The sequence below is a fragment of the Furipterus horrens genome, unplaced genomic scaffold, assembly GCF_987537825.1.
Source record: "Furipterus horrens unplaced genomic scaffold, mFurHor1.1.pri manual_scaffold_3, whole genome shotgun sequence".
NCBI classification, from domain to species: Eukaryota; Metazoa; Chordata; class Mammalia; order Chiroptera; family Furipteridae; genus Furipterus; species Furipterus horrens.
In genome coordinates, this window is record NW_028327173.1 from 90780932 (window position 1) to 90804586 (window position 23655).

The 23655-nt window shown below is 37.5% G+C and overlaps 1 protein-coding gene across 1 annotated transcript in view; it reads right to left on the reverse strand.

The window, feature by feature from the left end:
• Positions 1-844: 844 nt before the first annotated feature.
• Positions 845-23655, reverse strand: part of EEF1E1 (eukaryotic translation elongation factor 1 epsilon 1) — a 29239-nt gene continuing 6428 nt past the window's right edge. Inside the window, exons 2-4 of the mRNA XM_090271769.1 lie at positions 16914-17114; positions 9733-9828; positions 845-1488 (exon numbers count right to left, since the gene is read on the reverse strand). Coding sequence (XP_090127895.1) covers positions 1348-1488; positions 9733-9828; positions 16914-17114 — 438 coding nt within the window. The 3' untranslated portion in view covers positions 845-1347. The remainder of the gene's footprint in view (positions 1489-9732; positions 9829-16913; positions 17115-23655) is intronic.

Genomic DNA, 23655 nt, shown 5'->3' on the forward strand with positions numbered 1-23655 from the left:
ATTTTTATTTTTATAGATTATGTAAATATAGTTAATTGACTTGCTTAAGGTCACAGGCCAGTAAATGAAAGCAGAACTCAAAGGGCTGTCTATTTCCTGTCTCTGCTCTTTGCACTCGCTTTTACTTGTATACTAGTACTTAAGATTTAGTATCAGAACCAAAATATTAAATAATGTTAAACAGTAAAGCACCAAAAGACTCTATTTTCCTTATTATTTGGAAATATAAGTTCTTTAACTCAATGATCGATTACTTAATTACTCAGCCAGTACAAGTTATACATTGTATAGATCTATTAGTGTCTCTGTTCTTTACATAGCACTTGAACAACAGCCTTTCTAAGAGTTGCCTTTTACTTATTTTCCAAAAATCAGTTGCATTTTCTTTAAAAAATTTTTATTTTATTTTCCCATTACCATGGAACCCCAATATATCACCCTCCTACTGTAATCACCACACTGTTGTGCATGTCCATGAGTCCTTTTTCCTTTTTGTTCAACCCCTCCCCCCCTTAACTGCCCTCCACCCCAATAGCTGTCATCCTTGCTCTGAGTTTGTCTCTATTTTGCTTATTAGCTCAGTCTGTTCATTGGAGTTCACATGAAATCATATGGTATTTGAGAGTTGGCTTTTAATTAAAAAACATCTAGCAGTTATCAAGTCCAAAATTAGTGGGATAACAAGCAGGGAATTCCTATTTGTTTTTATCCACTAAGCCCAACAACAAAAAAAGAACCATTAACTCAAGATAATGTATCTTAGTCTAGTTCCCTCTAGGGTGGTTCAGTAGTTAATTTCACCTCAATGAATAGCGAGCGACTACTTGAAAGAAAGAAACAAATATAAAGATGTTTTCAACCACATTTACTGGTTCACATAAATATTTCAAAACAAATACATCTGTCTTCCCTTTCTCTATCCTTGGCACAATTTATTATAGATCTTAATAAACAATCCACTGTAAATATTCATAAGGGGCAAATGGATTTTAAAATGTGAAAGAGAGGTCAATAAACAGTCAAATAGGTCAACCATTACAAGGACTAGTTTTCAAAAAATTAATTCACTGATTCACAACTTTTATTAAAATAAATTTCATATAAAAACAAGGTAATTTATAACTTGATCTTAACTCAAGTTTTGACAGTTGAATTTTTACATAAAAAGTTGCAAAATTCCAACTAAAGAATAAAATAAAACATTCAGAAACAAGTTTTTAGTTTGAAAATCTATCAACTTCAGCAAATAAAGAATGACTGCATATCACTTTACGTTCGTCCTCTGGTCCAGAACATACTTTCCATTTAAAATATTTTTAATCACTCTTCTGTATAACTGGGTAGCTTCTAGTGGGAATTAGTATATAGTCTGTTCTTGATGAAGACAACACTAGACAGATGTTGCCTGATGCCTGGATAATGCTGAATGTGACAAAACCAGCGAGACACATTAAGATATTTCTCCTTTTCTTGAACTGTCAGGTCAACCTAAGTAGAGATTAAACACACACACACAACACAGACATTACATAAACACAACCTTTAATATCATCTGAGTAGGAGATAGAAATTGGGGGTGGGGGGAACAGTTCTCAAAGCCAATATGTTCAGATAGGAGTGAAAAATTTCAGCCACTTGGAAGAGCTATTCATTTGTTTAATGCTTTTATGTTCAGTTCAAAACCAGCTGTGCTTCCTAGGGAAATCACGTTTTCAACAAATGCCAATTTTACATTAACTCAAAGAGTTTGATTTTTACTTTATTGTAAAGAAAAATAGGACAAAGAAAAAAAATAGCTTCCAAAACACTGAGACTTAGTTTTCTCTAATATTTTTGGGCAAACCTAAAAAAAGAAAACTTTAGTGGCATCTAACATACTTAACAAGGGAATACTCTGTGAACTGATATATATGTATGTACAGGTATTTGTAGATGGCTGGTGTATACATATGTGAACTACTGCTTCCTTTCTATTAAACTCTGGGGAAAAACTTCATTCAAGACAATTGCCATATAATTTAAGTGATTATTGCTTAATACAAGAAGGAAGAGCTACTTCCGCTGGCTAATTCCTCAGGTGAACAACAGACCTAAATTCTGTTTGCAATAAGCTGAACTCAACTCTATGTTCAGTGGATGTAACAGTTCACAAAATATATTATAAAGCTACGAGAAAGCCCAGAGATAAGGTTGGAAAAAGATGCAATAGAAACAGTTGTTGCCAATCATTTCACTGGGCTCAAAATCCAAAATATGCTTTTCTCTAAGACAAATCTTAGATTGGAATCATGAAGAGGTGTCAGGTAAAGAGAAAATCAGTAGGGCAGTAACTCACAGCCATGACCCATGGAAAAGGAGTGCAATTCCTGCTGCTGCTGTTAATTCAACATTTACTTAACGGGTATTTCAAGTGTCCGTAAAACTGACAGAAATACTTATACAAAGGAAAATACCTCAGTCACCCCTGTGTGGTTCAAACCCACTATCAGTCTGCTTGTTGGAAGGCACTCTTAGTGAGATGTACATCCTATTGCGGCTCAGAATTTAGCATATACATACTTGTGCTTATAGGCAAACACTGTTAAGTTACTGGGTCAAGAAAACTGAAGGATAAATCACTCTCGTATGCAATAATTATTACAGAATACAAATAATACTAGCAGTAAAAAGATAGACACATAGTATTTTCTTAATAAATGTTTAAATGAACTCCTATTTCCATTTTATATTTACTATGAGGCAATTTAAAAAGAAAAATTAGTTCAAGTTATCCTGCCTTCCTTTTTGCCTTTTATAATAGCAGGATACTATTGTTTCAGTATCTGATCTTTCAACACTTTCTTTAGTGGTCTCAACTATCTCTGTTGGCCCAGTGTACTTAAATTATTAGCAATTATTACTGCTTCTGTTACATAAAAATTTAAGTTTTGGGTTTAAGCCCCATACAAAAGCTGCTACAGCAAATATAAAAATACTCGTTTAAGGGGGCATAAGTTTGCATCTAGTTATCAGACATACACTACTATAACTGTTTCACCTACAATATAGTTAGTCCATGGCATGGAGATAAAAAAATTGGTCAAGAATGTCTTTTTTATGCAAAAGGTACTTTTTACTAAACAGGAATTCATGATTTCACATGTAAAGAATTATGTTATTCCTGTCTGATATGCTGTACACAGGAGGCACTTAAACAACCACTGTGGAATGAACTAAATATCAGTCTATATTTCAAAAGGGAAAATACATTTTATAAAAGAGCTTTTTGGTTTGTTTTCTAAATCTTTACCATATGTGAACTTCACCACTGATTTTGAAAGAAAATGTAAGATTTTTTTTTAAAAAGCTCAACCACTAGTAAACATAGCTGCAAATCTAATAGGAAATGGGGGTGAGTTCTGTTAAATAAATCAATGAAATTCAAAATCAACTTCAGTAAACCTCTTTACTGATAGTCAAAGCAGACAGAAAAACAAGTTTTACTCCAACATGAATTTCATGATCATTCAAATCTAACCACTTTCTTACAATTTAGTCTCTCTAGTACTTTCTTTTATAAAGTCTCCACTCAGCCATTTTGTGAGATGTTATTTTTCAGAATGAATTAAATACACCAGAAATAAAGCATTTCCAAACAATAAAGTACTAAAGATTATTGGATCTGTGTTCAAGTTGGTCACTGAGATTTTGAAACAAGGTAAAAAGGGCAATGTATATTTACTATTTACATGTCAGAACAGCATCTGCTATCAGACGGCTAGCATATGCTGCTTACCAGGCTTATTTAAAACAGCAAACTGTAACACAGAGCAAACTCATTATTCTTCAACTTAAAATGTTCATATTTAGAGTTTCTAGTGGAAGATTTTAGCATACCTACTGTATAAAATAACTGTTATTCTATGACCTTCTTAAACTTTGTCTAACATTTTCCAATTCTAATAATTTTTAACTAATGATATACTTCAGACAATATAAATTTGTTCATTTTCCCTCAGAAAACTTTGCTAGAAATACACAGAGCTTTACCAAAATATTCAAGTTACCACTTAACCTCCTTTTAGTTTAAACTTTGGAGCTCCTCCCTTGAGTCTGAGAAAATTATGACTTGTTACTTTTGCTACTTTTTTGGTAGACAATCTATTTCTGAACTTACCGTAAACAAACAACACCAAACTTAGTCTTTTTAGAACTTTTTGAATGGGATCCCCATCGACTATTCCACCTACAACACTGGCATTCCCTCATTCATTTCTAGTGGACTAGTTTGGGTCCTCTCCCTGCTCTGTACAACAGGAAATACATTGCAGTTGTTCTAGTTACCACTTCCTGCTTCTCTTTAGTCTACACGCCAGTTTGTCCACAGTGATGCTTGGCTCTTTCTACTTAACTATTCCGTTTTTTATTTCTACTGGCACTCTATAACTAGTTTGGACTTTAAAGCCAAACAGATAATATTCTTAGTCACTAATTTTCCATGAAGACATGTGAGAAACACTTGAAGGACCATTCCGTATCAGGGTGAAATGCTGGTTTGCTACCTTTCCAACTGGCATCATGCTGCCTCTGGGACACGCTTTATGGCTGCAGTCCTGGACTGCTCTGCAGCTCTTTCTTTTACTTTTTTCCTTTCTTTCTAAAAGAACGACCTATCTCCATCAGTGTTCTAAATTTCAAAACAAATGGATTTTAGTTGATAACAATCTTATACTCAAACAGCACATAATGTTACAAAGGATTTTAACAATCTTGAGTAACAGTCTGTTCACAGGGACTGCTATCTACTAGTGAAATCATTTAAGAAAGCAATGAGTCACTGTTGTGATAATAAACAGCCACACTAACTGGTAGTATAACAAAGGAAGAACAACATAATATTCCTCAGAGGGAATTTAGATAGACTAGATCTTATAATTAGAGTATGTTGGCCACAGCTAAAATTGGGCTCACACTGAAATAAAATACGTAGGATTATTTGAAGACTTGAAGGTTCCCTGACTGTTGTTTTGTACACTGCACTGATTACATTTTAAGTATTTAATAACATGAACAAATACATGAAAGAATAGGGGCAAAAATATAAATACGCCAAAGCAAACAGAGCATGGGAAACTATCTGATGAATATGAGCAGGCAGCCAATCTGAACTTCACATCTACTCTGCCTGAATTTAATACCTAGTAATCATTTTTTTCTCATCTGGGTATATTTACACCTAACTCAGCAGGGATGTCATTTAACACCACAGTGGAATTCTGTCACAGTACAGGTTGTAGTCTGCAAGGCATGTTCCTTGAGGAAGTGTTTATTTCTCCCATGTATGTTGCTTACACTTGGACCAAGGTGGGAGAAATGCTTTGCTTATGAACTAATTTTATGAACCCAAGAGGGTGGTCAACTAACAATTATGTTTTTTAAAAGATAAGCATAATATCCTTAGTCATAATATCCTAGTCACTACATATAAAGAGGATAGACATTTCAAAATAGGAACTATAAATAGGTACAGATTATTAAATATTACCAATGTAACCCTCATTTTAACATGCAGCATTGAATGAAACACTTCTAACCTGCTTGAAAATCAAATGCCTTGGGAGGCACCTAGGTTCATAATTGAATAACTTTGCAGCTGGTACTGAGTGTTCTGCATTATAGAAGCATGACCTTGTTCAGTCTGCTGGCCAAGAAATTCCACACAAGCTCCCTCCTGTTCAGTGTTTCCTTTCCCTACTACATGACCTGCATGAGCCTAAAGACAGAAAAATGTAAATTTACACTTGGTTTGTAACAGTTACTCATCTTCATTTTCATCTTTTTTTTTTTTTAATTATATGGGAGAAATGCTCTCCTTCTTAATGACAGCTTGATGTTAAGTGAAGCCAGACCTTGCAACAGTCCTGACAGACATTCATTAGCTTGCTGAGAGGCATCACATAGGATTAGAGATGACATTTCTCTAACATTAACTTTAAAATTAAGTAACGCCACATTTAAATATTTTTAAAATATCAGTAAGTGTGTTGTTGTTTTTAGATACAGATTGTTCTTGCTCCCTTCTATAAGGTACCTTTGCTCACAGCACGGCAGTCTCACTCAAATCAAGTTATGGACTTCCCCAAGTTGAAAGACTCTTGGGTTTGCACCAGGAAAAAGACAGATACCTTAATAGCAAGCAAGCTCTCTTTACCTGGAGGCTTTTTGCACTTCAAAATGGGATTGTAAAAATAAACCAAAAAAAAACCCAAAAAACCTACTAAAATATTTTGAATCAGAATGGAATAAAGAGGCTGGTGTGATCAAAGTATTTCAGCTCTACTTAAACTGCCTTCACATTTAAATATGATTACTTTAATTATATTGATGTACAGAATTAAATATTATACTTTCACTATAAAGTTATACAACCTAAAATAGGAACTATAAAGAGGAAGAGATTATTAAATATTTCTAGTTTCAACTAGCACTAGGCTGCACAAGGCACTGTGCTAAGAGCTGGGAGAGGGGCAAAGGGATATATGACACGATTCTCCTCAATCTTCTTATTTTGCTTAAAATTGAGTCTTATTTCTTTTATGTGTGGGGAACATTCATGCTACTTTATTCCTGTTGGACCAATGTAATTATTAATTGCTCCAGTTTCACTGAAAAAAAGTGTTGTTTTATATGATACATCATATGGTCATCCTATTTATAAGCAATATTTAGGGTCAAATTTATTATAAGCTTTCTAAAATCATAAAAATTCCCTTGGAGAGCCAAAGCCATCCAAAGATATTTTTCTGACAATTTCATGATTTTACATTCTAATTTTCTCTATATGCCTTTTTCACTGATCACATAATATTCTAATCAGAAATTAGCACTAGATTCCATTTTCTCTTATTCACTAATTGTTTTCACGTAAAACAGTCTTATCTCTTCAATGAGATCAAAAGTTGCCTGAAAATAGTTTTATACTTCTTTTATGTCCCTCCAGTATAGTATAATGGGCACATATAGTAAGCTCTTATTAAATAAACTTGTAATAATATAAAGTACTATGCTAAATTAAGGATCATACTAGGACATTACAATAATGTTATAGAACTTAACACAATCATTTAGGAATCTTAGAAATAATGGTTAGTAAGTCATGAAAATCCAAATGGAGGAATCATAGCTGGAGGTGGGGCAAAGAATAACTGTCATACATTATCGTGGTGCTTTCTTTATGAAGCGGCTTCCCCATGCATTCTGTCACTTGAGTCAGAAGATGGAGTTTGTCTTGGTCCTTCCAAAACCTGAGCTCTGTGGCTTTGCATCAAGTACTCAATGTTCCTAAGCATTAGTTTCCTTCTCTGGGAACAGGAGGACAATTTTAGCTAGTTTTCTCTCTTTCAGATCTATGTGGTACAATGAGAGAATATATGTAAAACTCAGAAAAATGTAAGAGATATGTGAATTATGTTGTTCAATGTTTACAGAGGGGACAGACTATATACATGTACCAGAAATTACGTCAGACGGTGGTATTACAAATAGGAATTGTTACAATCTCTAACTCAAGTAGTTTATAATTAAAAGAGATTTTTTCTAAGACTTACAGTAAAACATAAAACAAGCCAGAACTGGTAGTCTGTGAGATACATAAAGAAATGGAGACTTGAATGTGCTTTAGGAGCCCAAGAGGACTTCCCCAGGAAAATTAGTGCTAGAACTGAGTGACACTTGAAATACAAATGAATTTGGGAGGAAGGTAAGGGCTGGGCCAAGCAGCAGAGGAGCTGTGCATGGACTGAGCAGAAAGAGCAAAGGTGGAGGAGACTCCAGGGAGGACATTACAGCTGAGAGAGAGGCGTGTGGAGAGAATAACAACAATGAGGCCAGCAAGGGAGGCAGGGTCACATGAAGAAGGGTCTCCTATCGGAGGCAGTGAGAAGCTACCTCATTATTTTGAGAAAGACACATTCATGAGAAAAACTGCCCCGGTAGCAATAAAGATGGACTGTAAGAGATGAGACTGCTGGCAGGAGGATATTTCAACAGCCCGGACTGAAGATAATGAATTCTGGAACGAGGGCAATGTCATCTAGAATCACAGCAAGAGTCACATGGGAGAGGTGTCCACAGGTGGAAACAAGACCTTACTGACCTTCTGCATGAGGTGCAGAATACAGAAAAACATGAGTTCTTTTTTCTTCCCCACAGTGAGGAGACAGGTGTTGGGAGGAGGTTTTAGGTAGAGAAATGTGAGAAAGTACAAACTCTGGGCCAAACTGCCTGGTTCCCAGGGCTGGTTTCGCCACTTACTTGGGTGATCTCAAAGCAGCCACTTGACCTCTCTATGCCTCAGTTACTTCATCTGTAAAATGGGGATGATAACAATACCTATCTCACAGGTAGTTATAAGGATTAAATGAGTTAACATTTATGAAGCATACAGAACAGTGCCTATATAGTTATTGCCATATAATTGTTTGTAAATAAATTTAAGATGGGAAACAATTTAATGGAAAGAGATTGACCAGATAGAGGGAAAAATTGAATATATGAGAAAGAAAAGATATAAAGTCTGGGACAAGATCCGAAAAGGGGGCAGAAGGTAGAGGGGGAACTGAGGTAAGAGGCCAGATGAATGGATTAGCTGAGGAAAAAAGCATGATGATTCTTTCTGAGGCCAGAAAAAGGAGACAAGATAAATGAGGAAGTGCACATAGGCAGGGCTGGAAGGGGAGTGTATTCAAAGGTTAGCCTCTATTTTCTAGCTGAATAAGGGATGGAAGGTTCTGTGATAATGACTGAAGATAAAGGGGGAGGCAGAAGGTTGGGGCTTGAGCAAGGTGTTAAAGGTCTAGCATTGTGCGTAGGAGGAATAAAAGCCGATCAGCAAGACAGCCCCAATGAAACTGAACACTATACATTTACAATGGTATCAGTCTGTAGTGTTGTATTATCTCCAACAGAACTCAGCCTGGATCTAGAATTAAAGGCATTTATTTAGACTGACCAAGAGTTGGAAATTTACAGGGAAAGGGTGGTGAATGTACAGTGAAACAAAGAAGCTGAAGATGCTGTAATAAAGGGATGTAGTCAAAGTTACACAAAAGAAGATCTAGATTGCACGGGGAAGAAAATATATAGGTTAGGAAAAAGAGCCCTGGCTGGTGTGGTTCAATGGATTGAGTGCTGGCCTGTGAACCAAAGGGTCACTGGTTCAATACCCAGTGAGGGCACATGCCTGGGTTGAGAGCCAGATCCCCATTTTGGGGTGTGCAAGAGGCAACCACACATTGATATTTCCCTCTCCTTCTCCCTCCCTTCCCCTATCTAAGAGTAACTAAATAAAATCTTAAAAAAAAAAAAGGGAAGGGGTTACTTCAGACAATGATGGGATTTAGAGAGTAAGAGATTAACAGTCAAGGATAAGAAGTTGCACAGAAGATGGGGTTGTGGAATTAAGATGGAGAGGTGGGGTCCAGGTGATGATGACGATCAAGGCCTAAAGGTGGCAAGAGAAGTAGTTGCAAAGAAGAGCGGAAGCAAGAACAGGAATCAAGCAGGTCATGGAAGAGGAAGCAACTATGCCTGATGGATACATGGAAGGAATATTTATATGCATGAGGTACTTTGTATAAAAATTATCCCTTTTGTTTTTATTTGGTAAACTGAAAATTGAAATTTGATTTAAATTCAAGACAAATAAAAAAATCATCTCAACATTACATAAAAAATAACTATTCAAATACTCACTATGAAGTGATGGAGTCCATAGTATAAAAGGATATCTGCTAAGGTAAAATTATATCCTGTAAGGTAGACTTTATCTTCAAGATATGAATTAAGATCCTAGAAAAAAACAAATAAAATATTTAAAAAACAGTTAACTACCATATTGTTTGACTTTAAAATACTTAGAAGGCTATTAGAAAACAGAATCCTGACCTTTAGTTAAATAAATTATCTTTAACATTAATAGATTCAGATTCATTAAAAATCACAAATCATATACTAATCACCTCATTTAAAAACAGGGCAAATAACTTCAGTGTTATTTTAAAGAAACAAGAAAACATTAAAAATGATATTCAAAGTGAGCATTTCAGACTCCCAATTTTTATTTGTTTTGGGGGGGAAACACTTTGTAAATCATGCTAATGTTAGATTTATTTTTTTAATTAAAATATAAAAAACTTCTCAACAATTTCTAATTCTTAAGGGAATTATAATTTATTGGCTTACTGCAGCATTTTTATACATGTATATATTTAATTGCGGTAGAATATAGGTAACATAAGATATACCATCTTAACCATTTTTAACTGTATAATTCACTAAGTGTTCAGGGTACTCATAGAGTTGTGCAACCAACCTTCAGAATTTTGTCATCTTGCAAAACTAAAACTCTATTAAACAACTACTCATTTCTCCCTCAACCCAGGCCCTGGAACTGCCATTCTGCTGTCTCCATCAATTCGACTACCTCATATAAGTGGAACCCGAGTATTTGTCATATGCGACTAGTTTATTTCACTTAGTATATGTTCTTCAAAGTTCATCTATGTTATAGCATGCACAGAATTCCCCTCCCTTTTAAGGCTGAATATTATCCCATTGTATGTATATACCACACTTTGTTTATCCATTCATCTGACAATGGACACTTGCATTGTTTCCACCACTAGACTATTGTGAATGCTGCTATGAACATGGGTGTACATATATTTGTTTGAGACCCAGTTTGGGTATACCAGTGTATCTGCAAGTGAAATAACTGGTTCACGTGGTAATTGTATTCTTAATCTTTTGAGGAAACACTGTACTTTATAGAAACTGTACCATTTTACGTTCCCAACAATGCACAACATTTCTAATTTCTCCACTCCCTCATCAACATTGTTATTTTGTTTCTTTGGTAGTAGCCAACCTAATGGATGTGAGGTGATATATCATTGCGGTTTTGATTTAATTTCCCTAATTATTATTAATGTTGAGCAGTTTTTCAAAGACTTGTTAGCTTTGCTATCTTCTCTACAGAAATGTCTATTCAGGTCTTTGTTCCTTTTTGTATTGGGTTCTTAATTTTTTCTTGGTTGAGTTGTAGTTCTTTACATATTCTGTGCATTAACTCTTTATCAGATATATAGTTTACAAATATTTTCTCCCATTCCATGATTCCCTCTTCACTCTGTTGATTGTGCCTGTTGATGAGCAGAAGTGTTAAATTTTGATATATGTACCTTATTTTTCACTCCGTAAGATGCACTTCTTTCCCCACCAAAAGTGGGGGAAAATGTCTGTGCATCTTATGGAGCAAATACTGCATCACAGACCATGATGTGTATTACCTGACATGTCAGCAGTGGTGACAGCTGTTAGGAGAGGAAGCAGTGGGCCCACATGAAACCCCTGGAGATGCTTAAATGTCCCACTTCACTGCTGAATCTCAGGGAGTCTGGTCAGTATGAAGATAGTGAAGAAAGTGATATCAGTGATTGTGAGCAACTGAGCTTCATAAATTCTGACACTAGCAATGATGAGTTCTTGGGCTTTCCAGAAAACTAGAAGAGTACTTGAACCTTAAGTCTCTCCTCATTTGTTAATGACAGTGATGATTGTTCTTAATACTGCTGTTGACTGCTGTTCACTTTACATGGTTGAAATAGTCTGTTATATTTTATTAAATATGTTACTACACCATTTGGTTCAGATTATTTTTTTTCTTGTTTTCCTCCTCTAAAGCTAGGTGCGTCTTATGGTCAGGTGCATCTTATAGTGCGAAAAATATGGTAGTTCAAAATTTTTACTTCTGATGCCTATGCTTTTCGTCCATATCCAAGAAACCATTGTTAAATCAAATGATGTGATATTTCCCCCTACATTTTCTTTTAAGAGTTTTATAGTTTCAGGTCTACATTTACAACTTTTCATTTTGAGATAATTTTTACATATTGTGTAAGGTAAAGGTTTAACTTCATTCTTTTGCAATTGGATATCTAGTTTTTCTAACACCTTAAAGACTCCAGTTTTAAACTCCATTTAAAGCTACACAAAGTTCTGTCATTTGTTCTCCAATTATCTCCAATTTATAAAGGTTAAGTATATACAAAAAAGTTCATTTAACATCATTACAAAAAATATATACATATATACTAATAAGCATGGAGTTCCCTAAATAGCTAATAGGTACTTTTGAAGGAAAAATATTTTAAGTATATGTTAAAAAAATAAAAAATTGTAAAAGGTCCCAATCTAATTTGAAGTATTGTCTGAAAGACCAGCATGAATAAATCAATTAATTTCCCAAGAAAAAAAATCTAGATTAAAAAAAATATGAATACTTTTTAGTCCCTCTCAAATTTAATATATAATTTAAGAGCACAGGGATTTATTATATGGTCAATTACCTTTAAATTAAATAAGAAAAATATTCATATAACCTTCAGACAAAGGTTTATAAATATTTATGTGAATTATTGTCAGATAGTCTCACAGGCTCTTATAAAGACTAGTTACAAAACACTGCTCAGAAGTCAATAGTATTTAGTCTGGAAAACTTCTTAAACTTTAGAGATAGCATTTTGTTTTCTTAAATCACATTCCAAACATCTGGCACATAGTGGTTCAGTAATTAGTAAATATTCGCAAAATTGAATTTAATCTCTTTAAATTTGCTACAACTTCATTTAAAGACAGTAATTTTCAAAATGGCATAAGAATATGGATTCCAAGGGGTGTTACAGATGACGGCATTTAAAGAAATGTAGATGTAAATAAGGAGATAAATTCAGAAGAATCAAATTAAAATTTGGGGAGGAAGGGTAAAATATATTAGGAGCTACTACGTAAATTCTATAGTAATCTGTTCAGTGGAGATAGTTTCTCTTCAAACATCTTCATGTGAAACAACTTTGATAAAAGTATAAAAATAAATATATCTTCATTTAATTTTAAGAAGCATTTTAAAATAAGGTCTGAAACAATAATTTAATACTCTTTAATATGTTTATACATTCTTAAAACAGAACCTATATAAATGTTTTCTTTATACAGACTCTTAAAAGTTATAATCTTATAACCGAGGACAAAAAAAAACTCTGATTAGGTCATATTTTTCTGATTAGTGATTCTAATGTGTACGCTTTTTTTTAAACAAGTCTTTCTGATGCCATTGCCAAACTTAAAAAAAATATTTCCCTGTATAGAGTTCCACCTGATTTTGCTTTTTCTTCCTAACCAATTAATATTAAAAAAGCAGTATAATAAAAGTTATGTCTTCCATCTAGATTCAACAAATGTTAGTGTTTTGCAATGTTTGCTTTCTGAAATTACATATTACCTTAATTATGAACCATTTAAACACATAATCATGGTTTCAGTAATGAAATGAAAGTTTAGAGTAAGAATTAACCCTTTCATAATACCCTAATAGCAGAAATTTTAAAAATAATAAAAAGCTAAATAGCCCAGTCTAAATGTGCAAAGAATACATACAAATAAGCAATTTTTTAAAATAATGGAAATGTTCATAAGCGTTATGAAAAAAGTGCCAAAGGATTAGTAATTTTAAGAAAAACACAAAATAAACAAAGAAATCACTTTCTGGTTATTTGTTCTGGCAATGAAACTGGGGTGGTGAAGGAAAAAAAGGGCAACATCCATGTGAGCAAGGGTTTGTGGAAGGTTACCCTCACATACTGACAAACTAATAATGCATTTTTCTGGAGGGCAAATGAGCAGCATAGCCTTAAAAATGTACACAGGTTTGGCTTAGCAATTTCCCCTGTAGGAACTAACTAAGGAAACAAATGAGAAAGTGTTAAAATATTTAGCAACAATCTAGTAACTACACAGGGACAGACTATTTAAATTCCAGTGCAAGTATATGATGGAATATTAATAGGTTATCAAAAATGATAATATAAATGAATATTTATAGACATGTAAAGATGTTCACAGATAGTCAATAAAGAAAATAAAACTAGTTAGTGTCCAATAACTATCGATTTTAAAAATAAAACACACATATGTGAAAAGAAAAAGTATGGAAGGAACACAAGGGGTTCAATAAATATTTGATGACTGAACATTAGTGTTAACAGTTTTTGAAAATTTTGATTTATTTATTGTTTTTCTGTTATAGTTGTCCCACTTTTACCCCCATTGCTCCCCCACCACCCTGCCTACTGCTTCTCCCACAGTCAATCCCCACCCCATTGTTCATGTCCATGGGTCATTTATACTAGTTCCTTGACTAGACCCTTCCCCTTTTTACCCACTTCTCTCCCTCTCCCTCTGCCCTCCTGGTCACTGTTAGTCTGCTCCTTGTTTACATGCCTCTGGTTCTATTTTGCTTGTTTGTGTAGTTCTTAAGTTTCCTGTATTAGGTGATATCATATGGTATTTGTCCTTCGTTGCCTGGCTTATTTCGCTAAGCATAATTTTCTCTAGTTCCATCCATGTTGTCGAAAATGGCAGGAGTTCCTTCTTTCTTTCTTTCTGCTGCATAGTATTCCATTGTGTAAATGTACCACAGTTTTTTAATCTGCTCATCTATAGATGGGCAGTTAGGCTGTTTCGAGCATTTGGCTATTGTAAGCAGCACTGCTATGAACATAGGGGTGCATAGGTTCTTTTGAATTGGTGTTTCAGGATTCACTGGGTATAATCCTAGCAATAGAATTGGTGGGTCAAAAGGCAGTTCCATTTTTAGCTTTTTGAGGAAATTTCATATTGTTTTCCATAGTGGCTGCACCAGTCTGCATTCCCACCAACAGTGCAGTAGGGTTCCCATTTCTGCACATCCTCACCAGCACTTGTTGTTTGATTTGTTGATGATTCCCATTCTGACCAGTGTGAAGCGGTATCTCATTGTGGTTTTTTTGCATCTCTCTGATGGCTAGTGATGTTGAGCATCCTTTCATATGTCAATGGGCCCTCTGTATGTCATCTTTGGAGAAGTGTTTGTTCAGGTCCTTTGCCCATTTTTTAATTAATTTTTTTCTTGGTGTTAAGATGTGTAAGTTCTTTATATATTTTGGAGGTCAATCCCTTGTCCGAGGTGTCATTGGCAAATATATCTTCCCATATGGTTTCCTTTTCATCTTGCTGATGTTTTCTTTAGCTGGGCAGAAACTCTTTAGTTTGATGTAGTCCCATTTGTTTATTCTTTCCTTTATTTCCCTTGCCTTAGGAGATGTATTGGTGAAAATATTGCTATGTGTGATACCTGAAGTTTTCCTGCCTATGTTTTCCTCTAGGAGTTTTATGGTGTCACAGCTTAAGGTTTTTTATTTATCTTGAGTGTATTCTGGTCTATGGTGTAAGTTGGTGGTCAGTTCTCTCTTGATAGAACAAATGTTTGAAATTTCTTTTATTTGCTTATATTTGCTAATTCTATAATAAATATTGCCTTTAAAATAAAAACACTGTCGTAAAATAGCAAAAAGTAAAGCAGAAGAGAATACAACCCTTCCTCATCTGTGCTCCTATGACCAAAAATCACTTGTAGTCCATTATCCATTTATTTGTCTCCCCATTGGTCCAAGTTCTATTAAAGCAGGGACTGTATATAATGGTTCACTGTATCATTACTCCTAGAGCTGTATCTGACACATCATTGTAGATACAGATGAGCAAACAGTGGCAGAGCAAGGACCACATCCCAGATCACCCAGTTCCTCTTATATTTCAAAAATCGTAATAGTTTCAGTCAGATTGTCCAGATTGAAATTTCAGATAATCATATTTACACATACCAGAAACAACATTTTGGTAGAATTACTTTTTATGCTCCTAACAGCAAATCTGTCTTTTGACCTTAAAGACCCAGTTCCATAAAATCCCGTTCCTTTCTTTCAAAATTAAGTACTTTATTACTATCATTTTTGGTGGGGGGAAACTGTAAGAGAGTTATAATTATTTCTTTGCCTGAAATCTCACATTCATTTACAGGGAAGACTTGCTGATTTCCCTCTGGAAATGCTGCTGATAACGGCAGGGTGCAGAGGGAAGGGTCGGTATGGATATTAAGAATGAACAGTTACCATGAAGAGCCTATAAATGAACAAGGCCTGAAATTTATTTTCTACCAGTTCTATTGATAGTACCTATTAAGAACACAGTTTAAAGTATTTTCCCCAGAGTACTTTAAGACCTTCTTGCACAACTTATATGACCAATTTAATGATAATGGACATAAAATTAGGAAACAGAAGGGGTTCCCACAATGATATGTGGTGGCTTGGGTGATCGCTAAGGTTCCTTTAAACTTTAAGAGATTTTTAAAAATTTGCCTTATTTTTATAAAAATAATAAACAAAAATAATTTTATTTGGAATATTTTTAATTCTCGGTGACTCTGAAGCCACATTCAGTTTCTATTTTATATCAATAGATTCTTTTATTCTAACGTGATTTCTTTATAAAGAAAACATAAATTCTAATGCATTAAGTCTCAAGGGAGGGGAATGTGGGCTTTCTCATATCAGTTTGACAGTTTTTTTCAAACTATAATCCCCAAAGATCCTGATTCCCCTTGTCTTTGACAAAGTACTTTACTGATTAGGGAATCAAGATTGCCCAGTTGAAAAATAAACATTAAGTCATCCCATTAAAAAGAAATCTTACTGAGCTGTAAGTTGTATGAAGGAAAAGCACAAGTGTCGTATTCTGAAGGAAAAGGACATAGAACAAGGAACGGCATCTGTCTGAGAGAGGGTAGTCAAGAACATTTCTGAGGAAGGAGTATCTGAGCTGAGATCTGAAGGGATAAGGCTGGCACAGTCTGTTCAGGCAAAGGCAGTAACAGGTACAAACTACCCTGGGGCAGAAGGAAACAAGAGGGCCTATAGCTTCAGATACTGAAAGTCAGGGAAGAGATTCCTGGTATCAATAGTTCATTCATTTCAGCCTATAGAGAGAAGTCACAATACCTTCAACAGAATGTGGATATCATCTCTATTGGCGTTTCCATCCACTCGAGTTACTCTGTATTCCAACCATTGTTGAACTATTGCTTTTTCTTCAGCAGTGCTTCCAAGCAAGTATTCTTTGTTGGCTTGCCTGACTAAATGAGTTGCTATAGTAGTCAATCCTGTTAGACTTGGACCATTGTTTGTTTGAAGAACTGGAATCTTAAAAAGAAAAAAAAAAGTTCTTCAGGTAAATTTTAGAAACAAATACTATCACAACTGCAATTCTAAGTAATTGCTAAACGCCTCAACTCTTTCCCAACTACTCTAAGATTTTACTTTGAGATACCAAATTACATACTAAATTATGTAAATAAAAGTCAGGAAAATTTATATTTGATAAAAGATGCTTGATGATGAAACTGATAATAACACTGCAAAATTCAGTAATATGTTTTTATATAACTGTATGTACAAAAAGAGAAAATGAAAATCCTAACAACATGCATTTTTTTTTTATGGTTCTTAAATTATTTTTTATTGTTATTCTATTACAGTTGTCCCGATTTTCCCCTTCTGCCTTCCTCCACCCATACACCCCTACCCCCATTCCCACACTGTTGTCTATGTTTATGAGTCATTCATACATGTTGTTTATCTAGTCCCTTCCCCTTCTTTCCACCATTATCCCCTCCCACCACCCCTCTGGTCACTTTCAATCTGTTCTGTGTTTCCATGCCTGTGGTTCTGTTTTGTTCATTAGTTTATAGTAAGTCCCATCTCCACTTCTTTTTGCCATTAACATTTAAGAATCACCGGTATGTGGGCAGAGTAGCCTAGCGGTTAAGAGTGGCTCCCTTGAGGCAAAATGCCTACGTTTGAATTCTAGCTATGTGTCCTTGGGCAAATAACTTTTCTGTTCTTCTGTCTCCTTGTTGGGACAAGGGTGAACTAGCTCTTGGGTTGCTGTGATGATCAAATGAGTTAAAACGCAAGTGGTAGCTTTTATTGCTTCTCACCAATATTTCTGGTTTTCTTCTGTTTCCAAGCACTGGGAAGGATTGTACATCTCCACCCCTATGCAGGTGAATGTGCCCATGTGATTTACTCAGAACAATGAAATGATTCTCCATGTTCTCTCTTCCCTTCTCATGGCCATCATGGAAGCATGTGTTGATAGGGAAGTGGCCGAGACAGCAGCAGTGTGGAACAATCAACATGCATTATTTTCAATCAAGTTTACTCATGTCCTATTTTATTTTAGCAAGGTGAGAATGCTTAAATAAACCCAACTTCTGTAATAACAAAACCAAAAAGGTTATAGTAACACTGAGTTTATGTTCATATACTGGGTGGGCCAAAAATCTGTTTAGTTTTTGCTATACAATGGCCCTAGTAGTGCTTACCATCTTTAACTTCATTTGAACCAATTTTTTAGATTAATACAATTAATATGACAGCTGTCATATCAGTGTGCATTAAAAAAATCTTATCAAAATTGGTGAATTTTTGTGTAGCCATTTGAATGCTGAAGATGGAAAAAAATGCAGTATTTTTGACAAATTATGCTTTATTTTTTCAAGAAAGGTAAAAATGCAACTGAAGCACACACATACAAAAAAGGTTAGTGCTATGTATGGAATATGTGCTATGACTGATCAAATGTGTCAAAAGTGGTTTGTGAAGTTTTTTGGCCAAATAATTCTTTGCTGTGGGGCTGTCTTATACATTGAACGATGTTTAGCAGCACCCCTGGCCTCTACCCACTAGAAGCCAATAGCAGGAGATAGCCAACATACTCAAAATGCCCAAATCAATAAAGTTATTGATGAAAATGAAAACTTTTAAGGAAAAAACTAAATGGACTTTTTGGCCAACTGAATAGTTAGAACCATCAAATGGGATCTAGGCTGGTTTTAGGGACATGTGATCTAATTTAATTCCCTATCACATTACCTAGGTGAGAGCTGGGCTGTGATGGTGACTTGGTTGTTACAGACTGCATATTTATCCATCTTGGAGTCACTTAGAGTGAGGTCACTCTAAATGTTGGCCCATATTTCATTATTTAAAAAAAAACATTGCAAAATATAATTGGGGCTACTGATAATAAAGTCTGGGATTCAGGTAATCATGTGAAAAATACCCCTATTTTTCATGTTTCCCCTATTATAACAGCAATATAAAGGGTCAGATTATAAAAAAATTGCTAACTGATTTAAACATTCTTGATGTACGACTAAGTGAAGCACCGTAAGAAATTTTAAAGAAAATGAAAAGTATCATCCAAGTGGGGAGACCAATCATTATAAATAATCAAGAGTACAATCTAAATGATCTATGCATATCAAAAAAACATATTCTCGGGAAGACTACCGCTCTTTTCATCCATGAAATAGTATCTTATACTTGTCTAGTGATTTATACTTTTCAGGGCACTCTCACATCTAGGTCAACAGAACTCTGAAGTGTATCAGGAGATTAACATTTCATGGCTACAGAGTCAAAGGCTACTCACTGAAAGTTAAAGAAAGTAACTCTCCACTTTCCACTTCCTCACCTACTACTAAAGTTTTGATGGAGTCGAAAGTTATGCGTGGATTTTTAACTGCATGAAGCGTTGGTACCTTAAACCTCCACATTGTTCAAAAGTCAACAGTATTTCACATTCATTACTTAGCTCCTTGAATTCTCACTTTTCCATTCACACTCAAATAAAACTACTACCTCTAAGAGAACCAATAAGTTCCTTAAAAAATGTATTAAAAGAAAATAATATGGAACCCACTGGAGGTGCTGGTAATGTATTCCCTGACTATGTGGTTACCTGGTGTGTTCACTTCTTTGTGGTAACTCACTAAGATTTATATGATTTTCTGAATGAATCTTAATCTTGTAAGGAAGGAAGACTAAAGAGAAGAAGAAAGAGAGAGGAGGGAGGAGAGTGAGAGAGAGGGACAGGGAGGGAGGCAAGGAGGGAGGGAGAAAGAAGAAACCAAAGAACTTGCAATTGTGAGTGTGTGTGGCGGGCGGGGGGAGGTAAGATAATTCTAAAGAGAATTATATGTATTAGTATAAATATATTATGCATAACCCCAGCACACTAACTCAAAAAAATTCCCAGTTACCTTCTCATCTAATCATTACATCTTCTAAGACTGGTAAGTAATCTTACCCTCATTTTACAGATAAAGAACCAAGGTCACTAGAATGGCAGAGTCAGGTTTAAATAAAATACAGTTGGCTCCAAAGTCTATTGTGTATTTTTTACACAGACTATAGTATAGAAATCAGAGCTCGAGATGGTGGACCCGAGGTAAGTGAAGTTGTTGACAACCTCCAGGGTGTATCCGTCGATGGTGATGCATGGGGGAGTCCCCGTGCCTTGAGCCATAACATTCGTCTTTGTCAGGCTGATGGCTAGTCCGAACTCCTTGCATGCGTGGGAAAGGCAAGTGACTAGCTGCTGGAGTCCCTCTTCGGAGTGTGATGTCAAAGCTGCGTCGTCGGCGAAGAGCATCTCACGGATGAGCACCTCTTTGACTTTGGTCTTGGCTCGTAGACGGGCCAGGTTGTAGAGCTTGCCATCGGATCTGGTGTGAATGAAGACACCCTCGCTGCAGTCCTTAAAGGCGTATTGGAGGAGCATGGAGAAGAAGATTCCGAACAGCGTAGGCGCGAGGACGCAGCCCTGCTTTACTCCGCTGCTGACTGGGAAGGCCTCAGAGGTTGCGCCGTTGTAGGACACCGTGCTGTGCATGTTGTCGTGAAAGGACATGACCACAGCAAGCAGATGTGGTGGACAGCCAATCTTCCGTAGCAAGCTGAAGAGTCCGCTTCGACTGACCAGATCAAACGCCTTCATGAGGTCAATAAAGGCGAGGTAGAGTGGTTTATGCTGCTCGTGACACTTCTCCTGCAGCTGGCGTAGGGAGAAGATCATGTCCACTGTTGATCGGCCAGCTCTGAAGCCACACTGGGACTCTGGGTAGACGCGGGAAGCAAGGGTCTGCAGGCGGGCAAGAGCGACCCGGGCGAATACTTTGCCGACGACGCTGAGGAGAGAGATGCCCCGGTAGTTGTTGCAGTCGCTGCGGTCTCCTTTGTTCTTGTACATGGTGATAATGTTGGCGTCTCTCATATCCTGGGGGATGTAACCCTCCTTCCAGCAGAGACAGAGTAGATGGTGGAGCGGCTGTAGCAGGACTGGTTTCCCGCTCTTTAGGATTTCTGGAGGGATTCCGTCGCTTCCTGGTGCTTTCCCGCAAGCAAGGCGGTCGATGGCTTTGCCGAGCTCTGCCGCAGTAGGTGGGGTGTCTAGCTCCTCCATGACTGGTAGGTCTGGGATGGCTTTAAGAGCAGTGTCTGTTACGGTGTTCCTCGTCGCGTACAGCTCGAGGTAGTGCTCGGTCCACCGCCGCATTTGCTGTTCCTGGTCAGTGATGACCTCACCTGTCTTGGACTTAAGGGGGGCGATCTTGGAGGGGATTGGGCCTGTTGCCTTCTTGATACCCTCATACATTCCTCGTGCGTTGCCTATATCGGCGGCTTCCTGAATGCTTCTGCACAGGTTTAGCCAATAGGTGTTGGCACAGTGGCGGGCAGTCTTCTGGACTTTGTTCCTGGCAGCCCGTAGAGCTTGAAGTGTACTGGGAGTGGGCGTGACCTTGTAAGCCAGTAGGGCCTTCCTCTTAGCCTCGATCATGGGTTCCATTTCTTCCCAGTGAGCCTCGTACCAGTCAGCGTTCTTCCGCTCTTTCTTCCCGTAAGCAATAATGGCGGAGTTGTATATGGCGTCGCGGAGACGTGGCCAATTGGATTCGATAATGTCATCTGCCGCCATTCCCTCGCCGAGTGCATCTTCCATCTTGTTGATGAATTGCTGGGTCTTAACTGGGTTGCTGGCACAACTGGTGTTGATGCGTGGGCGACCCTTCATCTTGGAGTGGTGCAACCTCTTCGGCATTATGCGCACCTTGCTTACCACGAGGGCATGGTCCGTGTCGCAGTCTGCACTGTGGTAGCTGCGGGTGAGGAGGGTGCTGCCAATATCCGTTCTTCTGGTGATGACGAGGTCAAGCTGGTGCCAATGACGGGAGCGGGGGTGCCTCCATGACACCTGGTGGATCTCTTTGCACTTGAAGAATGTGTTTGTCACGCACAGGCCGTGGTGACACAAAAGCTCAAGCAGTCGCTGACCATTCTCATTGATCTTTCCTCTCCCAAAGTTTCCAAGGCAGGTGGGCCAGGCCATGTGGTCGGCTCCTACTCTTGCGTTGAAGTCTCCAAGGAGATAGAGAGCGTTACTTCTGGGAATCTTGGATAACGCTTCGTCCAGTGCATGGTAGAACTGTTCTTTCTCTTCGGTGGTGGCGCAGAGGGTTGGGGCATATGCGCTAAGAATGCTGACTGGGCCGAAAGTTGTTGACAATCGGAGGGTAAGTAATCTCTCTGTGCCTCCTGTGGGTGGCTCTATGGAGTTAACAAGCGTGTTCTTCACAGCGAACCCAACACCGTGCTGTCTTGGTTGGTCCGGAGACTTCCCTTGCCAGTAGAAGGTGTAGTTGGTTTCTCTGATAGTTCCGTTGTCGGCCAACCGGGTCTCCTGTAGAGCCGCAATGTCGATGTTTAGTCGTGCCAGTTCCCTATCGATGACAGCGGTTTTCCTGGCATCCTTGATCCACGGAAGGTCTGCAGTAAGTCCGGGGCACATGGTCCTGATGTTCCAGCTAGCGAGGCGAAGAGCCGGAGGCTTCTTTCTTGTTGTTTGCTTGGAATTAACTGGTGCGGGTGTTTTGTGGCCCACTTTTCGAGAGGCGCCTCTCTGATCCCCACGCACCCAGTGGGGCAGGCGAGCCATGGCGAGACGGTAGCTGTCCAGTGAGGTGCGATGACCTCTCCCACCGTCAGAGGAGACCCCTGGCGCTCGTTTCCTTCGCCAATCGGATGAGCTTATAACCGGTATCTGTCTCCTCCCGTGTTGAGTCGACATCTTGCGATGACGCTGGAGTGTCCTCTCAAGTGAAACTGAAGCTACAGAGCCTGGGCAGGGTGATATGGAGGGTCTGCTGTTGCCCATGCAGCAGACACCCCCTCTCTTCGCAGCTGAAGGGTCCAAGGGAAAGACAAAGTCAATACAGCTTGGCTTCAGGTGCGCCGCAGGAGTTGCCGGTGTTGACTACAATGTCAAACCGCCTTAGGGACTCCGGCTCCGGATTTTCTGTCGGGGTTTACTCCCTTAGCCTTTCCCCTGAAGAGGTATGCCGCAAGGCAGCGGAGGTTTTTTGGAGTCAGAGTTTTCCTTCTCTGACTTTAGAGATGTCCTTCCTCTTTCCTCCTTTACAGTCTTGAGGGCAGCATTTACAGGCTAAAATAGAAAACTGGCAGTGTAACCTTCTAAGCAGATACTACCAATACCCTGCTTGGGTATACTCACCCAACAATAAACATCTCTTAAATGTCCTCCAAGTGCCATGCCTTGAATTAGTAAATGGCAGTGCAATGGCAGCCAAACATTTGGATCAGTTTCACTAAGTAAACCACCAACACAAGTAGGTTTTTAAAACAATAGAATAGTGTCTCATTTTATTAAAAATAATAACTATTTTTAAGCAACTTACCAGCAACACAATAAAAACCTAGCTGTGTTTCCCACTGTTTCAACTGCTCCTCAGCTGGCTTTTACACAGCAGTATCCTGACTGGTGGCCTGAGTTAAGACTTGAAGAACAACAGTGCTGGCACTATTGAGATCCATGGAAACC